Source organism: Papilio xuthus, unplaced genomic scaffold (assembly GCF_000836235.2).
Source record: "Papilio xuthus unplaced genomic scaffold, Pxut_1.1 DF828177.1, whole genome shotgun sequence".
Classification (NCBI taxonomy): Eukaryota; Metazoa; Arthropoda; class Insecta; order Lepidoptera; family Papilionidae; genus Papilio; species Papilio xuthus.
Window position 1 is genome coordinate 3257438 of NW_013530472.1, and position 22759 is coordinate 3280196.

General features: G+C 34.2%; 4 protein-coding genes across 7 annotated transcripts in view; 3 read left to right on the plus strand and 1 right to left on the minus strand.

Moving 5' to 3' along the window:
• LOC106113888 (cilia- and flagella-associated protein 61) lies at positions 1 to 12779 on the plus strand. 3 transcript variants are annotated; one of them, XM_013306939.1, is made up of 26 exons: positions 1 to 217; positions 354 to 454; positions 663 to 768; positions 843 to 954; positions 1207 to 1283; positions 1449 to 1625; positions 2005 to 2083; positions 2245 to 2370; positions 2708 to 2808; positions 2900 to 3031; positions 3289 to 3483; positions 3552 to 3680; positions 3827 to 3990; positions 4236 to 4420; positions 4661 to 4856; positions 5093 to 5262; positions 5460 to 5566; positions 5646 to 5714; positions 6224 to 6356; positions 6942 to 7115; positions 7220 to 7333; positions 7708 to 7812; positions 7931 to 7999; positions 8256 to 8282; positions 8713 to 8895; positions 12697 to 12779. In XM_013306939.1, exons 1-25 carry the CDS (start codon positions 99 to 101, stop codon positions 8860 to 8862), a joined length of 3117 nt encoding a protein of 1038 aa, XP_013162393.1. In that variant the 5' UTR covers positions 1 to 98; the 3' UTR covers positions 8863 to 8895; positions 12697 to 12779. The 3 variants fall into 3 exon arrangements, with proteins under 3 accessions (XP_013162393.1, XP_013162394.1, XP_013162392.1); XM_013306940.1 differs by lacking the exon at positions 12697 to 12779 and adding an exon at positions 11013 to 11027; XM_013306938.1 differs by lacking the exon at positions 12697 to 12779 and having other exon boundaries at positions 8713 to 8924.
• The window catches only part of LOC106113889 (homeobox protein prophet of Pit-1), a 16321-nt gene continuing 3886 nt past the window's right edge, over positions 10325 to 22759 (minus strand). Inside the window, exons 2-6 of the mRNA XM_013306941.1 lie at positions 17391 to 17554; positions 17012 to 17119; positions 14423 to 14590; positions 12706 to 12847; positions 10325 to 10528 (exon numbers count right to left, since the gene is read on the minus strand). Coding sequence (XP_013162395.1) covers positions 10419 to 10528; positions 12706 to 12847; positions 14423 to 14590; positions 17012 to 17119; positions 17391 to 17554 — 692 coding nt within the window. The 3' untranslated portion in view covers positions 10325 to 10418. The remainder of the gene's footprint in view (positions 10529 to 12705; positions 12848 to 14422; positions 14591 to 17011; positions 17120 to 17390; positions 17555 to 22759) is intronic.
• LOC106113890 (multiple coagulation factor deficiency protein 2 homolog) overlaps positions 12776 to 22759 on the plus strand; it is a 27033-nt gene continuing 17049 nt past the window's right edge. Inside the window, exon 1 of the mRNA XM_013306943.1 lies at positions 12776 to 12857. Within this exon, the coding sequence (XP_013162397.1) occupies positions 12845 to 12857 (13 nt within the window). The 5' untranslated portion in view covers positions 12776 to 12844. The remainder of the gene's footprint in view (positions 12858 to 22759) is intronic.
• Positions 22161 to 22759, plus strand: part of LOC106113891 (uncharacterized) — a 1378-nt gene continuing 779 nt past the window's right edge. The window contains exon 1 of one of the 2 annotated variants that reach the window (XM_013306945.1): positions 22161 to 22247. In XM_013306945.1, the coding sequence (XP_013162399.1) occupies positions 22214 to 22247 (34 nt within the window). In that variant the 5' untranslated portion in view covers positions 22161 to 22213. Of the gene's footprint in view, positions 22248 to 22447; positions 22519 to 22759 lie in introns of those variants that run through there. The other variant, XM_013306944.1, reaches the window with a different exon arrangement.

Genomic DNA, 22759 nt, shown 5'->3' on the forward strand with positions numbered 1-22759 from the left:
AAGAACTTGAAAGGGTGGACAGTTTCACTCAAAGGATAAAAGAAAAAGATTTGTCCTCGCAAGTGTCACATCTCAGTACTAAAGCTCAGTTGGACATCATGAACCTATTGGATGACGACGAAGAGGAATTGGAATTTGATATTGTTAACATTGATACACATTTGTTAAGAATACCTCGGTTGCTCTCTTATGAAGAATTATCAAAAGCAGCGATGGGGTTAGCAAGTTTTATAATTGAAACTTTTTATTACATCGGTTAAAACGTAATATTAATTAGAATGACCCAACTTCTGGGTACCTTGGTAAAGCATCTATGTTTTTGGATACAATTTTTCTTTTGTTTTTTTTTTTAGCGGAGTTGCTAATTTATCTAAAATATTAGACGATAGACGTCGAGACTCTTTGTCTTTTACCGATGATAAGTGTGTAAAGAAAGACAAAATGAAAAAATCATGTAAGTAGTCGTAGAATTTTGGTTTATTCATAAAGTTCAAATATTTTACTGAATAATTCGTTAGTCTCCAATAGTGATTAGGATTGCAGGAATAGCTTTGTGGTTTAAAATTTAAGTGATATTAGCCCACTTATTCCATGACTCTGTCATCATGGAGAAAACATATCTGTTAAGGTTTTATTATTAATTGTGTTATATGTTTTGATAGTGTCATCTGCGCCTCCGGGCAAGATGCCTGAACCGCCGAGGTATTCCGGTCCGCCAAATGCTTTTATTATTGAACTGTTCGCAATGCATCCGGATTATGATGAAAGGTCATAAGAAAATTAATATATTATTTCTTTTTTCTTTAAAAAATTTTATACGTAGTTTTATTTAATTTTCACAGATTCGGTTTTCAGTTGCTAGAAGCGGCGTTTGAAACGCTTCCAGGCAGAGATTATTGCGTTATGTGCTTACCTTCAAGCGAACCATCTTTCCCTTTGCTTGAACATTTCACGGTATTTAGAATATTATTTAGAATTAATTAATCATTCTTGTTCGCCATACAACATTCGTAAGATAAATATATATATATATTATTGGTTTGACGGTTATGACCAACGTAATCATTTTACTTTACTGAAGAGTATGCTATTATAATAGTAAGTTGATTTTGGTATTGTTCAACATCTCATTTAAGACATTTTAAGTATTTTCATTGCTAACTAAAAGTGCAACCAGGAATACAAGGCAAAAATATTTTTTTGCAGCTTGTAACACCTTATAACACTAGCGGACGTTTCGTGAATGAATCTCTATTTGTTGCGCATATAAATTCTGTTAAAGGGTAAGTTCTGCTTATATTTTTTGATAAAAATATATAATAACTAAATAATGGATTAAACTTGTCCCTCCTAGATGAGGGTATTTAGAGATTTCTATATGCCCTATCCTTTAAATACGTAATTAATAACCAACATTTAATTTAATTGTAAATTTAATAAAACAACAGTGAGGTGAGTGTGCGTTTTGCGGAGGAGTACGACATGCAGTACCTGAGCGACATCCTGGAGCACGCGCCGCGCAAAAACGACTTGCTTGAGCTGATCGAATCCAGCTTCTCAAGCGATGCGCTCGACACTTACGTACTGGCCAGCAGGAACCAACCCGTCGGAGTCGTCGTGCTCGCGTAACAAATTCATATAATAGCAATCCATTCTTACACCCGGCTTATATATAGATAAATATAGCTCAATATATTCTATCTGTCTATGCATAACTAGGAATACCAACTTTCAACAAACGTAAATTAGAAGTCTGAGAAAAAACTTAGACCATTTTCAACATTTAACATATTGAGCGATGATGAAATAAAAACGTAGTTCAGTATCTTGTTTGACACCACTTACCGTAACCAGAATACATGGCTGTAAACCTTACTAAATCCAATCAAATTCTATTAGTCTTACCCTTCTTATTTCAATGACCTCAAACGCTGTGTATTGTTCACGATGGAGGTTACATAATCGTACTGAAATTGTTGAAAATAAACTCTTTGTGTATCGCAGGCCTGTGGAAGATCCTATATCCTTGCGGGTTCAATACTCCTTAGAACCCGAACCATACCGTGCTGGAAGTGATGGCAATGTAAGTAATCATTTTATTTATATTAGTGAAATTATGAAAAGAAAAAAGTGAAAGTATAGCTTCACCAACATTTTTAGAAGACACCAAGTTACAGTACATTATGACTTAGGGTCTTCTTTATTTTTTGTGAACTGTATTGAACTAAATAGAACTAACTTCAGATTTTGGCGGGCGTTCTGTCTCCTGCAATAGAACCACACAGTCGTTGGTACATGCGCGATGTCCTGCGTCAAAGTCCTTATACACAATTATTCTGGACCTGTCGTCTCTTGGCCAAAGGAGATTCAGTAAGATATTGATTTTATTTTATAATTAATATAGTAATTAAGGACTTTATTGGTTCTAATAATATATCCAATAAGTTAAAGCAAAAGTATGATTGTGTTTGTATGGAAACTATTGTTATTAAAAACCTTTTTCTTTTTGCATTAAGACAGTATGTATCCTAGCAACTGTAATTGTAACTATGATGTAAATACATGTACTAATGTTTTTTCTACATGTTCATATTTGGGGTTCATATTTTGGGTTTCTTACTACTGAAGTCTAAAGATTTCATCAAAATGAAATCCTTAAATGTTTCTCAAATGTAAATTCGGCTAGTAATAGTTATCATAATTCTAGAGTCCTGTTCGCAACCTGATGTCAATGGCAAGTCACATGATGCCTGTACCCCCATACCGTCATGCTGGCAAAAACGATAAGGACAAGAGTTACAAGGAAAGGTAGTTTTGTTCTAGTCTACTAAGCACTTAAGTTATAGTTGCCAAGAAGTTATAGTAGTAAATAGTTGAAATCTAATAAGAGTTATTTCAGTTCGGCACCATTCGCGCTGTGGACAGTAGACCGGCCGATGACCAGTCTGCCAAAGATCTACATCAACCGGAACATAGTAGTCGTTGGGGCCAGCCGCACTGGTCTTTCATTTTTAGAGACATTGATAATGGGGTAAGTTACTTGCGGATTTGAAATCTTGAGCACCGGCAATGATAAATACAATAATCAGCGTAAAGCGATATTAAATAGTACCAGGCTTCTAAATGAAGCAAGTATTCTTAGTACATTCAAAGTATATGTTTTGTAACTTTACTTATCAGACTAAATAAAGAATACTGTACGCTTGTATTGTAGTCGTGGTCATCCCTAGTAGACGATAGAAGTGGACCAATTGAAGTTGGCTGTAACAAAGTTACTTTCGATTCTAGGCCAACATCCCCGTACTTGACTTTTACAAATATAACACTGGTATCGGAACACGGATTGCCGACTGTGGGCGAGTGTCTACGCGCTGCGGACCGCTGCGTGCCGCGTGATGGTCGCTACACTGACAGATACCTGAAGAGTGTGCCTTACTACTTCTACATGGATGTTGTCCCTGGGATCATGGTTAAAATTGACAGGTTCGTCGATAATTTACTCTCTATTTCAACCTAGTAATACCTCGTTATTCCTTTTGATGTCTTTTCAGGCAGAAGAAATGCATCTATTTGAAAGGCGGGCTGGTGAAGCATTATGACGACCTAGTGTTGACGTGTGGTCAGCAGTTCCAACATCCGGATTACTTGAAGGAGCAGTTAGCGCGAGATCGATTGTTAAAGTACGTCTTCATTTCTTCTTATCAATTCAATACAAGTCGGTGTTTTCAATCGAAATGTCATATCATTTATGATATTGATGAAATTATAATGAGAAAAATATTGTACTTACGTTAAATAAGTATTAAAGTTTTTAATTTCGACGCAGGGAAAAAAAAATTAACTGTGACAAATTACCTATGGACAATCCATTGTATCGACCTGACAGAGTCTCAGCGTTCACGGAGATGCCGGAGAACTTGATGCTTATTAACTCACTGTTCGACGCAAATACGGGCCTCAGAAAATTACTGAGGATGATAAGTGATTTAAGTAAGTCTATTGAAAAAGATATTCAACTTTTGTTTATGCTTGTTAATTTTGTCGAGTCAATTTAATATGTACTAAGCTGTTTAAAATGTGATTTTTCTCGTTTGTTAGTTAAGTAATATAAAAATTTGAGATAAATAGAACATTTTAAGAAGTGTTAAAATACAGTTATTATAGGATATTGTTGTTAGTATCCTCGTATGTTTCATGTAAGAAGTCTTCATTTGCTAAAGTGCTTTTGTTTTTAGAAGAGTCATTCAACGGTTTAAATGAAGACAATAAAATTATAGTTTACGGTGACTGTATAGATGCCTACTCTTGTATCGCTGCATTACTCGAATTAGGAATTGCAGCTGATATGATCACGTTTGTCGAACCATTCCCTCCTGAAAATACTAATGCTTTGAGAGTAAACTGCTTTAATAACGAAACAGTATGTAATATTTGTACACTTTCAGTCGAGAACCTTTATGGTAATTTACAATTTAAAAAGATAAGAATAGAAGACTTTTTAGTATTCAATATTGACGTTCATAAGTTTAATAATAAATGTTTATGTCTCTATATGCAATAAGGACTGACAACACTATATTCAGCATCATATCTTTCGTAATTTAGCTACAACAGTTTAATGCTAAAACAGTTTGCTTTTTAATTCTCTACTGGTTTTTAGGTGGACGAGCGAGTACAATCTAGTATATCAGAGTTAGGCATCCAAGTGTACAGGCGCTGTTACTACACGGGTTGGAAGTTATCAGGCAGTCGCATAGAGCTGCTGCATTTCATGACGTACACGCAGGCAATTACCCTCTCTTGTTTTGCATTCTTCTACTACGACATTAAGGCTATTGATGTCAACTCTTTTAAAGGTAACGTTTTGTGTTGGTGGAACTGCGCTTTATTTGAAATATATTTACATGTTAGTACAAGAATCAATGATAGTTACGTGACGACTTTATTAGCGAGTATCAACAGTTCGTCAGGCTTGATCTTACAGGATATTAAAACTTAAAATACGACGGTCTTCCGTATGGTCATGGAACTGGTCGTATGACTCCAGTCATTATCGTATTGTTTTTACGAGCTTTGATAAATTCTGTTTTAGCAATAACGGAGAGCGGATTGGTATATGATGGTGGGTTGGTGGTGGGCACTGGCTTTGAGACGAACGACCCGAGTGTGCACGGCGCGGGCACGTGCACAAAGTACTCGCGTCGGTTGTACGCGCAAGCACAAGCGCAGAAGTATTACTGCTCAGAGGACATTGGCGAAGCGGTGAGCTTGGGTTTTAAGGCTTCGAAATAATACCAGCTAGCACAACTAGGTCAATTTTTTTAATTTGTATTGAAAATGAATGTAGTGTTCGTTTTTCATACCATACTTGCAATCTATATCTTATAATTAAATAGCCTTTCTGATAGTCTTTCGACGAATATGGTCAGACATCTGATATATATCTATTAATGTTTCAGTTGGCAGCACTATTCCTACAAAAATTAGATCCTTTTATGAATTCGATCACAGATCTTGATCTTTGCCCATCGGAAATTATCTCACGATACAGCTCCAGTGTTCTAGGGTAAGTTAATATAAATCATTGTCTTGAAAGTAAAGTGAATTGCGTTATTTGTAAAAGTAAATTATTTTACTCCTTGCAGATGTAAAAGTTCTGTTTACGGCAGCACCTACAGTAGTGAATCGCGATTCCAACTACCTACATGTAGACGGTTAGTTTATGTATTAGTTAACAACCAGCAGTTGCATTCTACTTCATCCGCACGGAATTAAAAAAACACTAGTGTCAAATATAAGCTATGTCATCCGATGATTGTGTAGTTTACCAACATTGAAAGAATATTTCAAATGGGTTTAGTGGTTTTGGAGCCTATTCAATGCTAAAAAACTATCAATTCTTTCCTTTTTATAATTTTAGTGTAGAATTAAAGGTCCACATACCTGAGAAGAAATTCAAAGATATATGTGAAGTCAACCAAGCCGCACATGGGCAGCTTGGTTGATTATGGCCTAATCACCCTTAACTTAGGGTAGGCTCCGAGCCCCTCCTCGGGGACATATAGTGAGCTGGTGATGATGATGAGAATTAAAGATAAACATATTCTATTTTACACGAAACACAAAAGTGAATTACTTATAATATTCTTAGAGATTGCAATGTATGTAACTAATGTATAATTTTGATTTAATTTTCAAAACATTTGTGTGTTTAACACTTTAGTTGGCAGCCAGTGATGAAATTCTATTCGCCAATAACACATTCAGCCACATTGCCGGGTCCTCTCTATTACCTGAAAATTAGGAGGCCTGGGATTGAAATACCAATGGCTGTGCAAATGGAATTACCACTACAGGTATTTTCAGCATTAGAAAATATTTATAGTCTTGAAAATACTCGGAATTATTTGGTGTGTTTTGTTTTTAAATTTGGACAGATTTTTCCGTAATTAGTATCTGAAATAAATGTTTGTTGTTTTGTAAAACAGTATTTTTATGTAACCAACTTTTATTCATTATTTTTTTTTACATCAAGGTCAAATATAATTAATCGGTTATTTGTCCTCCTTTGACATATTTCGGATACCTGTAAAGTTTTTCTTTAACGTAACTGACATTAATTTGATTTAAAGGTAGTTTTAGTTATTTAAAAAGTATTTTACAATATTTTCTGTACAAAATAGCAAGATGAGTTTCACATCTATATATATATAAAAGAAAGTCGTGTTAGTTACACTATCTATAACTCAAGAACGGCTTTACCGATATGGCTGAAAATTAGTGAGCTTATAGCCAGGAGACGGACATAGGATACTATTTATTCATTTTTTTATTTTCTTTTCGAATTTATACCTTGAATAGGTGGTTTTTATTTAACTTATCTATGTATAAAGTTTTTTTTTATATATCCACGTATCCAAGTAATAAGTCTTTTTTCCCAGGGTCATACTTTACTAACGGATAAAAACGGCAACTATTTCCGCTTGCAACTGAACGCACTGCACTGCATTGTGTTGGTCACGTGCTTGTCTAAGAAACCATTCCCATCAGAGAACCTCGCACAGCTGTTCGGGAAACATGAGGCATTCTTTAATAAGCTACTAGTTAGATACCAGGTATGTAAACCAAGAGTTTCCATTGCCGAAGCCTTCATGCAAAAACGTATAGTTCTCTCAGTTTTGTCGGAAAGAGTGAGAGAGATAAAATGCTTTAATTTTAGATGAAACAGATAGATGATTTGTACGAATTCTTCTCGCAACCTTGGATGTCAGCGATGTATCACATGACGTTTAAGAACTTAATGAACGATATAAATGACCAAGATGTGGGCACTGTAAGTATAGTTATATATTGTTTAATGTAAAATAACATAGTGTTGATATTGATACAGTATGGTATAGTAATCTTATTAATAATTTTAATCGAAGCGATTTTACGGAAATACAATAAACACATTTTCTGTTTCTTATTTTGAAATTTGTAATTTTTTTATGAGTAGCAATTTCATCAAAGTTTCTTTCATTTCGAAGAAGCGAACATAATCAATTGACAACTGAGACATTTTCTATTAGTTCCTAAGGTGTGCTCCCAACAGACTAAGTCCTGCCTCCTTTAGGGAAAGGATAGAGACATCTATGGGTTTTAAAGGCCGGTAATTTTTACATGAACTTTGCAAGCAAAAATATAACTTATGGCTTCATGTTTAAGGTGTACGATCTTTTGAAATCAACATTCTATCTACTCGGAGATAACCGACCAGCCGCGGAATCTGAGTATGGTATAGATGCTGTCTATTCTGGATATGGACCCGCTGTAAGTTTGAGAATATTAAAATAAAATTATTATATTGTTTAATTTAAATTTGTCATTTTATAAACTGACATTATTTTCGATCAGTCTATTTTAATACTTAAGTGGTGTGAAATTACAGGACGTGCAAGATCTGGGTACTTTCCGTTCGGTTATAGATAAGTTCGTCGGAAGAACGAGCCATGAAGTGGTAATTTTTTAAATCAAGAATTTCTTTTTTTGACTTTAATAGTTAGAATCCTTTGGCTCGAATAGCGCGGTACCAAGTTAGATTGATTAGTTAGGTGACATAAAAGTTGATATTTTAATACGGTAGGTAGTAGGTATTGTTGACACGATACACCGGCACAGTGTCAGATTTTCTTCCTAACATTATGTAAATAGAAGTGTTTCTATCGACATTCTATTGTGTCTTCTTTTATTTTTATTATTTTTTCTTTCTACAGGCTAACGTGCCCGAGAATATACCTTCGGTAAGTTCATTGTCCATCACAGTACTAAAATAATTAAATACTAAAAAAACCGATGTTATGTTCTTATAGGTTTTAAATATAATACCAACAAACGACAATCATTGGAAATGTTAAGATACCTAATCTAACCCCGATTTGTTACATTATCGTAGGCATTTTCACAAACTAACACAAAAAGTGCTACGTAATCCCAGTGACTTGAAAATTCAAAAGGAACAAATAGCACAAATTTGGCAATAACGTGCTGATAATTTTTGCATTTTTATTAAATTTAATTGGTTGTATCTCAATAAGAAAGTTTTAATTATTAGATTTTTGTTAATGAAAGACTGGACACGTAGGCTAATAATTAAGTTTTTTTAAGTCACAGGACAGAGTTGCGGGCAACAGCTAGTAAGTAGATAAAACGTTAATACGTATTGTTTTTTAGGAATGTGGGCAAAGCGCCGCCATACGTGACGAGGCTCTCGGATTCTGGAAGGCAGTGGGTGGAGAGCGTATCGTAGTAGCGCATCTCTCCCGTTATCTTAAACAGAACTACGCTACAAACCCGCAGTATGCTCTGCCTAAATCTGAATGATTTTACTGCTTATTTTATATTATTTATACACTGGTGAGTAAAATGTCTTGCAAAACAATTGTTTTCTTTTTAGTAATTATACGTCAAATGTCAATAAATAAAGAACGAAGTTAAAAGATCACTACGATTATTTAACAGAAGAATTTCTCTTGATTGTGGTGAAAATAGAGTCTTTAATATTGTTTCGTGTGTAATAACTTTCTTGAAGGACCAATCACATATTTTTTGCTATCAATTTTTTCTGAAATAAATATTGGTAAAAAATTCGAAATTCAGCCAATATTATTTGGCAGAGCTGGCACATAGCACCAGTCATTTGTTAATGTCTATTTACCATGTAAAAGAAAGAAATCTATGTGACTTTTTTATTTCGACTTTAGTAAAAATCAAAGATTAAGTATGTATAAAAACAACAGTATATACATTTTAGACGATTTATTTTAATTTTACACATGTTTATTATTCTGATAAGTTCTCTTATAAAATATATATACATTGAAATCCACAGGATGGCCATTCAGAAACGACTACCATACTCAAATTGAAGATAAATAAAAATAAATAAACATTAAATACAATTTTAATTATTAAATTACGATGAGATCAAACTTGGTTCACAGATAACTGACTAGCAAATACAGCGCATTAAGAGAGACAAAATGGCCGCTTATTATTAAAAATTTTGACTAAACAATATTTAGTTAACATTATGATATCGTTGAATTGTTAACATCTTATAAATATCATGCAAAATATTTTATTTACATCATTGTATATCTATTGTGTAAAAGAGAACTCTTTATCTTTGAATAAAATAATTATTTCTCTTTATAATTTAAACAAAGAAAAAAGTCATTTTATTAAGTTCTTTTTTCAAAAATAAAGAGCTCCCTAAAAAGCCAAAAACGTCGATAAAACAGTCGGGAAATACACATACATGGACCTTATAATTACTTAATCTATTAAAATGCCTGTACAATATGACTAGGATACATAATTTTGCGTAAATCGAAATAAACGCTTTTAGTGATAAAAGTAAAAATTCTATTTTGTACCTATATACGCTATGTATAGTTAACCGCACAGTTAACCACGTCTTATAGTTAAACAGCTTGAATATTTTTCAGCATTTCAACGGTCAAAGAATAGTCCTTTATGATTCACATAACTAGCGCCTTAGCCGCATTTGGTTAAGTCTTTGAAAATTTTATTTCTATTAAAAGTTAGAAAAGTCTTTGATTCAATTTTTTGTTAAAACAATAAAGTAATAGAATAGTAGAGTTAAAATACAAATTAAAGACCGCAATTATTATATTATTTAATCAATCATGATCGAAAAGTTTAACCTGTTTAAGTAGAAAACTGAGAAATGTGAAATCGAATTTGAAGTTCCATAATGTAGCAATGTTTTCAACGGAAAGTCTTGTAAAATATATCTTCATATTAAGGTTATCGAGCCGATTGAAACGACTTGTATTCGTTTCATTGCTGGCTGTTTATGGTGGCGCGTAGTCGTGCGCCGGCGCCGGCGAGTAGTCGGCGCCGTGCAGTAGCGATTAGGTCTGGTATTGCAGCATTGGTGCCGCGGTTAGGTTTGCATGATGGCCGCTGTTCATTCGTAGAGCGGACAATGATTTGTTGTACCATTCGTCCTCTGCACTCATGCCTGTGGGTAACAAATTATTATTACATATGTATTTACTAGGCAATACGCGCAATCGAGTCGTTATACGAACACCACAAATGTCAACGCATAAAACTTAAAGACAAGATCGGAGTGAGTAGCTGAGACGCTGAGGGATACATAGGACTATTTACTTTCGTCACATAATACGTTCCGTACATGCAATATGTATTAATGCCTCTTACATAAGCGAGAATTACGCAGGAAATATTAAAAAAAAAACTCAATATATTTGCGATCTTCAATAATTATTTATTTATCGAAGTTTGCATCGTTTGTTGTGTTTCTGTTCATTGTTAGTATTCGTATGTAACTTTAGTTCGTCTTTATTTCAATAGCAATAAATCTCATTAAATACTTAGAGATTTTTCGTACATTGTAACTTTTTGCTTATGTATGTACCCGCAAATAAATATATTCTAATTATATATCCCCCTTGTATACTAGCAGACATATTTTAACGTAGGAGGGTGTATTTGGAGGACCGGGAGCGAGTAGTGAGGTCCCGAATCGACCCTCGCGTTTTCTCAAGATGCAATCTCGCCGCAGGAAATAAGATATTTGCCAAGACGCCGCGAGGACGCCCGCCAAAGTAAATGTAGTGGAAATTTTCTTATTAGAATATCTACGGTACGATGCCTCGCCTCCATTACTTGCTCGTTTTTTCTACGCCGGAATGTCTACGACGCCTCGAGCGATGTCGTTTCATGTTTCGTCGCCTTGGATTTTTTTTACCGAAATAAGCTCACTTATTGCTTCTTAGTAAAAAATCTTCGAAATGTTACTGTCTAAACGATTTTTAGATTAGTGTGTCTAGTTGTAATATTTTAACAATTGTGTTTGATACAAATAGGCGAAAGCTTAATTTTGTTAAGGTATGTCGCAAAACTTTAGTAATGTCTTCTTAAAATTTTTAGGTTATTAATTGTTTAAGTTAACTTTGCAATATGCATTCAAATTTTACATTATTGCGACTAAATCAAAGTTCATCGTTCTGCTATAAATATCATATGAAGGGATATGATATATACGTTTGACATGTATGACGGTGCACCAGAATTAGTTGAACTGGTTAAGCTTCGCAGTTCTATAAATATAATTTATCATTTCCGTTTATAACTTCAACTAATATTAAATTAATGTGTACATTTCTAATATAGGTTAGTAATGATATTTGCATTTCAAACATATCTGTAGTCTGCAAAATAGGTGATAATTCTTGTAGAAATTATAATAATCCGATTCAAAATATTTATCATTTGTTTTTAAAATAGAACGGAAAAAATGAAATCATTTAAAAATTTAAGTTTAACAATCTTTTATAAGTGTAAATAATATTTTTAGCAACTACTAGGTTTTTTTTAATAATTTTTAGCATAAATAACGACAATACAATAGCTTGTAATATAATTGACTGTTAAATATACTATGATATGTTTCAACATCAATAAATTATGCCGACAATTTCGATAAGAAAAAAAGTTATCACTGACGACCGTAAGACAGTTTTGTTCTAACATTTCTTTTAATAACGAGCAAAACGTTTTTGAAAAAAGAATAAACGTTAGAAGGCGACTTTAACAAATTGTAATTAAGTTTTTTTCATCTTTTTTTTCAAGATCATCGGCCGGAACTTATCTTTCTGTGGCAACTTTTCTCATTATTATAAGGGATATTTGTATAAAAAGGCGACGGGTTCCGCGATCATCGCTCAGCTCTTGCCAACTTTATAATTGCCTTGACGGCGCTAATAGAAAGTTGATGAAAACTGCCTTCGCCCGCCGCCCGTCGCTCGCGTCGCCTATATCGCTCCTTGTTTCAACTTGCGTTTTAGTTTTTACTGTAGCGCTTCTAATTTTATTGTAGGCTTTGTAATTGTTAAATTTAATAAGTTAGATTTTATTTTCGTTATAAAATGTATAATAATAATATTTCCTTAACAACATATCCTAACCTAATCTTATCAAATTAGCATTTGATTTATCGTGTTAAAGTAGAAAAATCTTTGCTTGTTTGTATTATTTTCCCATAATCTAACGAAATATTAATATATTGCAACACTTTATTTTTTAATCTCAGTCTGCGTATAGCAGTGTATCTTGTGTCTTCGTATTTGTAAATATTGTAATTAGAAATAGAATGTTGTCTAGATGACTTACCCATGGCATCTTGCCGCATACCGACTGCGGACATGTTGGCGCTGTGGCCCATGGAGAAGCCCTGCGGCATGGGGTATGAGCCGCCGCCCATCTGAGACAGCGAGAATATGTCCTTCTGCAACTCCTCGTAACTGCCGTGATGCTGCACAAAGGTATGTCACATTAAATTACTGCCACACGCACAGTCATATAAAAAAGGCGCTTAGCAGATGTCGCTTACTAAATCTATACTAAGGGGCTTAGTGAGAACACAACTCTGACTTAGACGTAAAATTATAATTTGAAATAAGATATTTGTTTAAGGTTTCGTGTGTCTAGGATATTATAAGTCTTGTTTATGTTATTTATCATAGTAATGCTCAATCGCTTAAAATTATATATAAATTGAATTGACAAAATGTAAATTAATGCACGCGTTCGCATTGGCATTGCGAGCCGGGGCCGAAATCTCATCAACAGCTCATTAGCACACGGAGAGCTCGCTTCGGGGAAGTTAATCGTTTTTCGAGCGCTTGTTTTATGTTAATCGTTCGTCGGGTCGCGGTCGTATGTTTTACTGCTATCAACACTTCAGCTAATTGATAATGGGATGAAGCGAATTAACACTTGTGTGATCGCGTCAAATACCACTAAATTATACAAGCCTTTTATGACCCTATATGTTTGTCAATAGCAGTTACTGGAGATTTTTAGTAGCAAATAATTACTTTGACTCGTTGCTTTTTAATAGTTACAGGCGCAATTTTCAGCAGTACATAAACATAATTTTTGTTTAAGCAATTAACGGCTTAAATGTACATGTCAAAGAGATGATGTTATAGAAACTAGGGGAAGTAACCACGACAAAGTTTCTACACCATAACGAAAAATAGTATTAGAAACTTTGCTCACCAATACCAGTTAAGAAAGATTATTCCAATTTAATCGATATTAAAAAGTTCTCAAAGTCTCAATTGGTCTGAAATTTTATTTATTATACATATCTACTTAATACTATTCTTTTGAAAGTTTAGCACCGTTCTTATTGTTGACTAATATAGTGTGATAGTAATGCAAAATAATTACGGCATGTCTTTAGTATCACAATGTAGAGATTCGATTGATGGGTAACACTGAGCAAACGATTGGTATTGTTGTGATATTGAGTTATACCGGCAGAGCGGTTGTCGCGGCAACCATTTGCATTATTTTCGGCGGCAGCGGCGGCGTCGGCAATCGCATTACGACGTAATCACAGCGCTGATTAGCGCCGCATCGTAATGAGCGGACAAATTGCGATGCATCATTTGTATTCGCTTTTCATTCACAAAAACCCTTTAAATATGAACGTTTTAAATGTTGTAACGTCTATTCTGACCAATATTGTGTCTTAAGGACTTGGGAATCGAGTATTAATTGTCTCCATTTTACCTAACTATAAGTTAAAAATCAATGGATAAAAATAACAATAGCAGAAGCTTATTGACTGAAGTATTTAACTAAGCGAAATGATTATACTGTTTTTTTTTGATGAATTTGAAAGGAATCTCTCTTATTACGTTACATTGCATGGCGTTTTGTAATATTAAGAGTACAGTCAGCTGCATAAATAATTTACAAAACTGTTGAAACTTGCATGAGAAGGTATCTTCAAAACGGATCTTGCTGAAATCTGCTACTATTTTTTTAAATTCCTAGCAGACGGAGTCATAGGTAGCTAGTATATCGTAATAAATACCTGTGGATATCTATTGATGGTGTTGGGATGTGGGTATGGCTGGTATCCGCGGTAGCCCTGTATGTTGCGCATCATGCCGTTGCAGCCCGGTAGTACGGCGGGCGCGAGAGCCTTCTGGAGCTGCTTCTCTTGTTTGCGGTACTTCGCACGACGATTTTGAAACCATACCTGTACAGAATAACCAATATTTGACATAGATGGAACAGGCATGTTATAAGTTATTGAGATTAACCTAAATGTCGTGACGATCATACACTGCAAATACAGGTTGATTCAAAATATATTTGATTGAGTTAAATGTATGAAAACTTTTTAACTATTATAAATTAACAAATATTGTCATGGTGTTTATGATTTTGATAGTGTTGCCCATATATTTAGTAGTGTACCCTGTATATGTGACATTTTGTGACATAAGGATTATGTTTTGTCAAAATTTGCGAAGACAATAAAAGTTTATATACAATTATATAATTTAGAAACTTTAATATGATTAAAATATATAAAGCTTAAACAATATAAAGGGCAGTAACACGAGGGCTTAATCCGTTGTTGTCACCAGGAATGAGAGCGTACGTCGTTTGATATGGTGATTAGAGCTGATTAGAGGCGGGCCGGGGGACACGGGGCGCGGGGCGGAGTGCCGCTCCCTCCGAACGCACTCTCCATATAAATAAACCGATACACCCTACGCCTAACACACCCTACACGTCTATCAAATATCAAGCTATTTTCCTCTTTATGTACCTAAGATACGAGTGATTTTTCCCTGTGTAGCCTAACTATATGTATACGCGTGGGTGGAGGGAAGACACATAAATGGCGCATTAGTTTTTTTCCTCCCGAAGCTGTCCAATGTTCGTGTTTTGCTGCGCGTTGTGACGAAAAATGAGACTATTTCATATCCGCTTAAAATTGATTCGTTTGTAGCAAATAATGCGGGAAAATCATTTAATTTCCTGTATTTGATTATCTTTTAAAGATAAAAGTTGAATAATATTTATACGTTATTACGTAAAGTAACGACTATAAAAGCTGAACCTATGTTAGTCAATATTTTAGAGAAATATATTTATTAAATGACATAAATATATTTCTGTATATCTTGTTTTAGGTACGAATTGTTGATAGCTTTGCGAATTTTTATTTTCAGTATTTTATTTTGATCTGAATTTTTCAGTGAACAACCATCGAGTCAAAATTAGTACTGACTAAATAACTGACCGAATAATGACTGAAAACATGTTTCGTTTGATTTTACTAATTCCTATATACAAATGTTGAAATAATATTAAAACATTTCGCAAACCGTTTTAATATAAAATTAAAAAAATAAATGGTATTTCAATTTTCTTAGTAATACATAAACGCGCTGCCTCGAGCTCCGTGTTATCCGATGAAAACGGTCGCATTTAAACTGGAAAAGCACGGCGGCGAGGCTCCAACAAAACATTTTCTTATTTCCAATTGTAGAATTCATTTGAGGGCAGAGACAATGTCGGGAGGCGCGCGGGGAGGATGAGCGGCTAACTTCGTTACGGATCCATTTGATGGGATTGCAATGCCTCGGGGGCCACCTCCCCTGTCCCCTGTCCCCTCCGCGGCTCTCCCCGCCTCCCCCAACCTCTGTCCCCTCGCCGCGCGCCCTCCGGCGTTGTATTTTTATATCGAAATTCTCTCTAGAAGGGAGCTCGTCGTCTTTAACGTTTACATTCTTATGTACCGACGTCGCGTGAACGCTAATAGGTTCCTTCGTGTACTTACTCATGTTTATACGCAAGCTGTAGTCTTGTAACTTACGTACAACCTTTTAAAGCTATATATGCACCAGCCTTCGATGTAATGATGTTATGTAACCTTTTATTTTATGTCGACTTATATTTTTAATAAAAGATATTCATAATCCCATATATGTATCAAATAGTGGAGTTATATATTTTTTGTAGGTTTTAGACTTTTTAATAAACACGAGTAGAAAAACCTTTGTACCCTTTTTTAAGGAAATCGCACGAACGGTTTTGAAATAATTAAAGCTAATGTAAAGAAGTGCATAAAATATTATTATTAAAAAAATAAAAATAAACTTCGATTGAAATTTATGGTCGTACTTCTAAATAATAGTTTAGTAAATGTAAGATGACGTAAATATAAGTTCAAAAACGATAAAAATTACATTCTGGGTGATATAAAAAAGCGACAGATTAGGTGCCTCGGGGACAAATCAATAGAGACCCGGGGGACTGAGCGATTTTAAAACTGAGATAAAGATCGCGAGGAACTGTAAGTATTTCGTATTCATACGGGCGGGTCGACAGATGGCGCTTTAATCCAATACGCCTCCGGCCCGTGTCACAAATTATATTAACCCAATGTTCAACATCAATGATATTTGGACATTTTAAATGTAATGCACAATACTGAACCACGCTTTGATCTTGATTTACTTTTATTTTTCTTTATTCCCTAACAATTTCATAATTTATCGTATATTTCAAGAAAGAAGTGTCTACGTCGTAGAGTTATCGTAGCACTAAGATGTTACGCATCCCTACTCGCACTACAACTTCGGGGTTTTATACTTTACTATACCTGTATCCTAGCCTCGTTGAGTTTGGTCGTCCTTGCGAGCTCCTCTCTGCAGTAAATGTCGGGGTAGTGAGACTTCGCAAAAGCTGCTTCTAATTCCGCTAATTGTTCCTAGACAACATACAATACAATATTTTAGAAACAATTTAAAAAAATATCATTACACGTAGGCAACAGTCTTTACTGCTTTAATACGTTGCAAATTGAGCAATACATGTCTGGCAAATTACATAAATATTTCCTTCTAAGTCTTATACCAGCAGTGAGGTAATTTAAAACGGTCGTCGCATCTTTTATGTGTCAGGTGACATATCTTTTGACAGTCATATGTCAGTATATATCAGGCAGTCGATACTTTTTTTACGTACTAGTGTTTACATACCTGTGTAAAAGTAGTCCTATGCCTCCGCCTGGCGGGTGTGGGGCAAGAGGCGGTGGTGGGCGTGTGTCCGGCGTGCTGTGGGCCCAGCGCCGGCGACAGCGCGGATGTCGAGCCTCCGCCGCCCGACCCGCCCGGCTCTGGCTTTAGCTTCTTGAACGCGCCTTCTGCTTTTCAATGTAATATATCTTAGAAAAAAATTATTTTAGGAACTTTTTTACATGGGCATAACAAAACAGACAACAAAAACTCGATAACCCCCTTGGCCGCGTCTACCAGTCCTGATGTAGTGTGTGTTTTAAAAAATCCGGGAAAATGTTAAAAAAGAAATCATAGTAATAATTTCAATTTTGAAAGTAAATAATAATAGGCTACCGTAGTTATTAAATTATAATAATTAGTTCGTTTTTCTTCTTGTGTTTCAGTATGAATGTTGATTAACTCTGATTTCTCCCTACTGTATTGCTTAATTTTATTCAAACTGCTTCTCCTAATAGAAAGAGTTATTTATGATGGTCAGATTAGAATGATGATACTCGTTAAGAAATATATTATAAGTAACTTAATTTTTTATTACAAGTGTCGATACCTTCCAGCCACATCACGTAGTCTTTACTTCAAAGAAAATCTTATTAGCATAACGGTCGACGGCATCGATCCTTCGGAGTCCGTAGGTCAAGATCGCGACTTGCCCCACTCTGATTGTGGTTAAATCTGGTTAACTAAGTAAATTAAGAATGTAACGGCCTATTTCTGAAAAGGTTTATCAATAACACAATGCTCTAAGTTCATCGTAAATCATAGAAAAAAGACTCCGTCCGCGCGGAATTTAAAAAAATCTTAGTAAATAAGTGTTCTTCCAGACTATGTTTTCTGTGCCTCTGTGCCTGTAATTTTAACGAGATCTGTTAAGCCGTTACCTTCTAACAAACATCCGTCTACCCTTCTATCCATCTAAACTTTTCGCATTTATTATATTAGTAAGATTTACATACGTACTTCATTTACGTTACATCTTTGTTGATTTATATCTTTCTTTTTGCATTTTATTTTTATAGTAAGTTGGCAAACGAGCGAGCGGCCACTTGAAATCGCTGAAATAGCGAAGTGACCGTTGCCCATAGATATACGCAATTGCATATGTGTTGCCTACCTTGAATCGAAGGAGGAGAGGATGCACAGAAAGAAAATATTTTCCCTTCCCATGCAACCCCTCTTCCGGAAAGTTCACTTCCACTTCCCATCCTTTTCCTTATACGAAAAAGGGTGGGAAAGGAAACAGGACGAAACGCGGAATTTCTTCCACTTCACGCCTGTCTTCTGTGTCGTAGTGGTATTTCACCGGGCGAGCCGGGCCAAGTCGTGCGAAGATGTTAAAGCGGGCTCTACCACTGTTACTGGCATTTAAATCATTCCATCAACTTAGCTGTCTAATTATGTCACTTGTGACGCTCGGCAGACATACTATATACAGTATTAGCTATTAGCTTATATAATAGTTATACTTATAATATCCATTTATATTTAAGTTATTACGCATTTATTAAAAATGTAACATAATTATATTTGCTCCTAACCATAGATTTCGACTAAAACATTTTTTTATCCTCCTTAAACACTTTGTACAAAAGAGTTATTATGTTATTGAACAGATATATAGAACTAGTACTATTGGCTATACGTCTATTAGCTTTGATATTCTGTTCACATTGAAAAAGCTAGACCGAATACCGCTAAAGCGAAAAACTATAAACGTTGAAAGTGATCTTATTATCTATTTCTATATTCCGTCTGTATAAATTCCGCGCAAGCTTTTAAAAATGCCGTATTGGCGAAGTAATCAGTTTACCTTTGGTTTCTCTGAGCTTCTGAATTAAGAGGGGGAGATTTTAAAAGCACCGCTGGAGGTCGGTTTAGCAAGTATTCATGCATTCCCTTTGACGGCGTCCTAGCTACTTACTAATTAACATGGAGCTAAGTGTTTGCGTCCGCGGTAAACGGGGCCTTTTAGCGTTTAAAAGGTTGCTTTTTTCATGTCTATGTTTTACCTGCCTCTGACGGTTATATCGGTTTCGCTTTTTACTTGTCATTTTCTGGCGGCCATTATGCCGTTAGTGTTCTTTTTTTAAATTCACGTTTTTTGAATGTCGAATTTTGAGGACGGTCTGACTTGGTCGAAGTAATTTAAGATTAATAAATTAAAAGCTATTATACCAGATTTGTTCTGGTTTTTTAATAATTTGCAGTAGATTACAGATTTTGTGACATATAAATTTATATTAATAATTCTTTGGAAAATATTTTTGTTTTACGATTTTGACTCTATGACTTTGATTAACATAGAGATTAGTGTTTTTGGTGCGTATGTAAGTTTTTTTATGTATGTGAATTTGTATGTATCTAAATTCCATTATGACGACCAAGAGCCTAAACGATTGAACCGATTTTGGTAAGGTGAATTCGATTCTTTTTTTTAAATCAAGGTTATAATTTTTTTTTTTTAATTTTTAATGAGCTTGTTATTATGATAAATATGAATACAGGTATAAGACATTTCTTACATATTTCAAGAAATAATTACACCTAGTTGACGCAGAAATAGATTGACATATTTATATTTTGTTAATTTTGGGGTTGATACAGTGTACCCGAGATATCTGCGAAAAGTCAATGAACAATATTTATTTGTAGTGCAGACTAGAGAACATTTGTTCAGGGGCGTGATAGAGATTCAATGTAACATGTCATTAGGGGGTCGTAATCCCCTAATTATGACGATTGACATAAAAGCGCCATCTGTGGCCGCTCGAGAGGTGTCGGGTGACTGCATCCCGAGAATAGGATTGACTCGTATCAAAATTGTTACTTTACACGTGTTTTTTTATGAAGGTGCATTTTATTCTACTACTGTTACGTAGGAAAAACATTAAAATAGACTTTAATACTTGAGTATAATGTCGAATAATTAATTTTATAATTAAACATTTTATACCTTTACTTTTTTCATAGTAAATAACTTTATTACGCCTAATTGTTATTGTAATTTCAAGAAATAGAAGGTATTTTAAAAAGCTATGGATTTTTGCCTAAAAATCAATCATTCTTTGAGTTCATATTAAAAAATTATAAATAAATTGTACATGCGATGTGTAGGGTCTGTACCACCTCCGGAGTGTCGACGGGGCGTCGCTCGCGCCCTCTAGCACTGCCAGCGTGCATATGTCGCGCAGCACTAATAGATTTATAATCGGCGCAAATGCCACAAATCCGACAGATTTCCATCACTGATTGCACCTTGCCGATTAATTTCGCATGACAAACACTAAAGGGGACTAAAATAATAAAGAGGATATAATGTCTTAGGGAATTCAATTAATCTTTTTTTCTTTGTTTGGATATGCTAATTTATTAAGATAAGGACCGTGTCCTTTAAACATTTTCTCTACTGATTGTTCCGTTTTTAATGCTCCTTTTTTATTAGGCGCTAGCCACGGAGCTAACATGTTGTATAGCAGTCGCTGCCACGCTAATAGAAAACAGACAGACAGGCTAGCAAAGTAGTAGGAATTAGATCTTATTGCCAAGTTATAGTTCTCCTTACATTTTAATACCATGTTACATAAGATTTTTTTTCTAATTTTAGTGTCATATATGAAAAATGTTATGTTTTAACCTTGTGATCTGAAAAAATAGGAAGGATAAACCTATCGTATTCAGGATTTTGCACTGTTACAGTTGAGTTTACATTTATCTAACGCACTTAAATTATCATCTTTCAATTGTAGATGCGCAATAATTAGTTGACTTGTTTTCTATTCTTTATAAATTAAACGTGGCTTAACTATTTTTAGTAGCAGCTGATCTGAGCAGTTACAGGGATAGAATGCATTGTGTACGGCGGGCGCGCGGTGCGTCACAATACACACTCCATTATGTCGAGAGGGTCCTCAATTTAAGACTTTTTCAATTGGTTCCACCATTTCAAATTCCATAGGGTCACTGGTACATTGATTTTAAACATTTTTAGTACTATCTTTTAATACAATTTTATGGTTTTCAAAAAACAAACAATTTTTTTGTCATTACGGAGAATTCAATTGTTTTATGACTAGTGTTTCCAAATATAAATACGTTGCGTCACGTTTTTTAATGTAAATGAAAAACAAGGTCACACTAATTTATTCATTACTTTAAAACAATAAACACTTTTTAATGGATTATGTAAAGGTAACATGGGATCGTCCTTTACGTTAAGCTCGGAGGAGGGTTCCGAAAAAATTATGAAGTGGGAGTGGAACTAAATTAAAGATATCTCATATATTTATTTTTGTAGTGACGATGATAAATGCTCATATTACTTTGTATTAAAAATGCTCATAGTTTTAGGTATAGGGAGAAGGGTATTGTAAAACCTAACCGCATAAGTAGGAAAATGTTAAAAATTAAATAAATAAAACCAAAGTTCTTGGCTCTTACAGTGCAAAGAGAGATAAGAGGGCGGCGAAGGCAAATAATAAAAAAAAACCTCATCAGGTTGTAAAATTAAAAAAAAAATCACGTGATTAATGTTTGATATCCAAACAGTTTATATGAGTAGAAAATATAGTAAAGTTATGTATAATGCATAGTCTAAATACGACTTTTAAAGGTAATAGCCGAAGTCACGCAATATTTAACGGTATTGATAACAAATTAATTGATTAATAACGAGAGTTTTAATTTGAATTCATTAAATACTTGAACTATATCTAATTTATTATCATCTCTGTTAGTGTGGTCAAAGCAACCAAGTGTTTTAAATTATAAAATATTAAATTAAATTTAAAATGAATTTAAATTGTATATCTCTATTTATACTCGGTAAGGGCATTTGTTTGTTGTATTTCAATTAAATTGGAACTAATATTATTGAAGTTTCAAATTGATTTAAAATTTATTTTTTAAAATTTTTATTTAAAGTTTGTTAACACTGTTTTATTAATCTGTTTTAATTTCACCTTGGATTCAACTCGGTGCAGATTTGTAAAATTGATTAATAAATAAATCGATCTATGTTTAATTTCAATCCAGTGGCTTAATAAAATAAACAAAGGAATGTCGAATTACATGAAAGTCATAACACTATTTCATTGTTAGTAATTTTGTTAAAATAACAATATAATCAAGTGACTAAAAAGTGATATTACTTAATAACGTTAGCTTAGTTAAGTGGGAGATCAAATAATATATGTTAAAATATATTGGAATTAACAAGTTTTAGCGAAAAATGTGCAATTTATCTATAAGATAAAATAAGCCTTTATTCGCTAACCAGAACATCATTTTTTTTTATTACACAAATTCAAACTACTTTTTTAGATTAAAAAAAAAAA

Coding starts and splice junctions, on each gene's coding strand:
- LOC106113888 (XM_013306939.1), top strand. CDS start 99: ATGAACCTATTGGATGACGACGAAGAGGAATTGGAATTTGATATTGTT. Junction 7,116..7,219: donor AGCTACTAGTTAGATACCAG/GTATGTAAACCA, acceptor CTTTAATTTTAG/ATGAAACAGATAGATGATTT. Junction 8,000..8,255: donor GAAGAACGAGCCATGAAGTG/GTAATTTTTTAA, acceptor TTCTTTCTACAG/GCTAACGTGCCCGAGAATAT.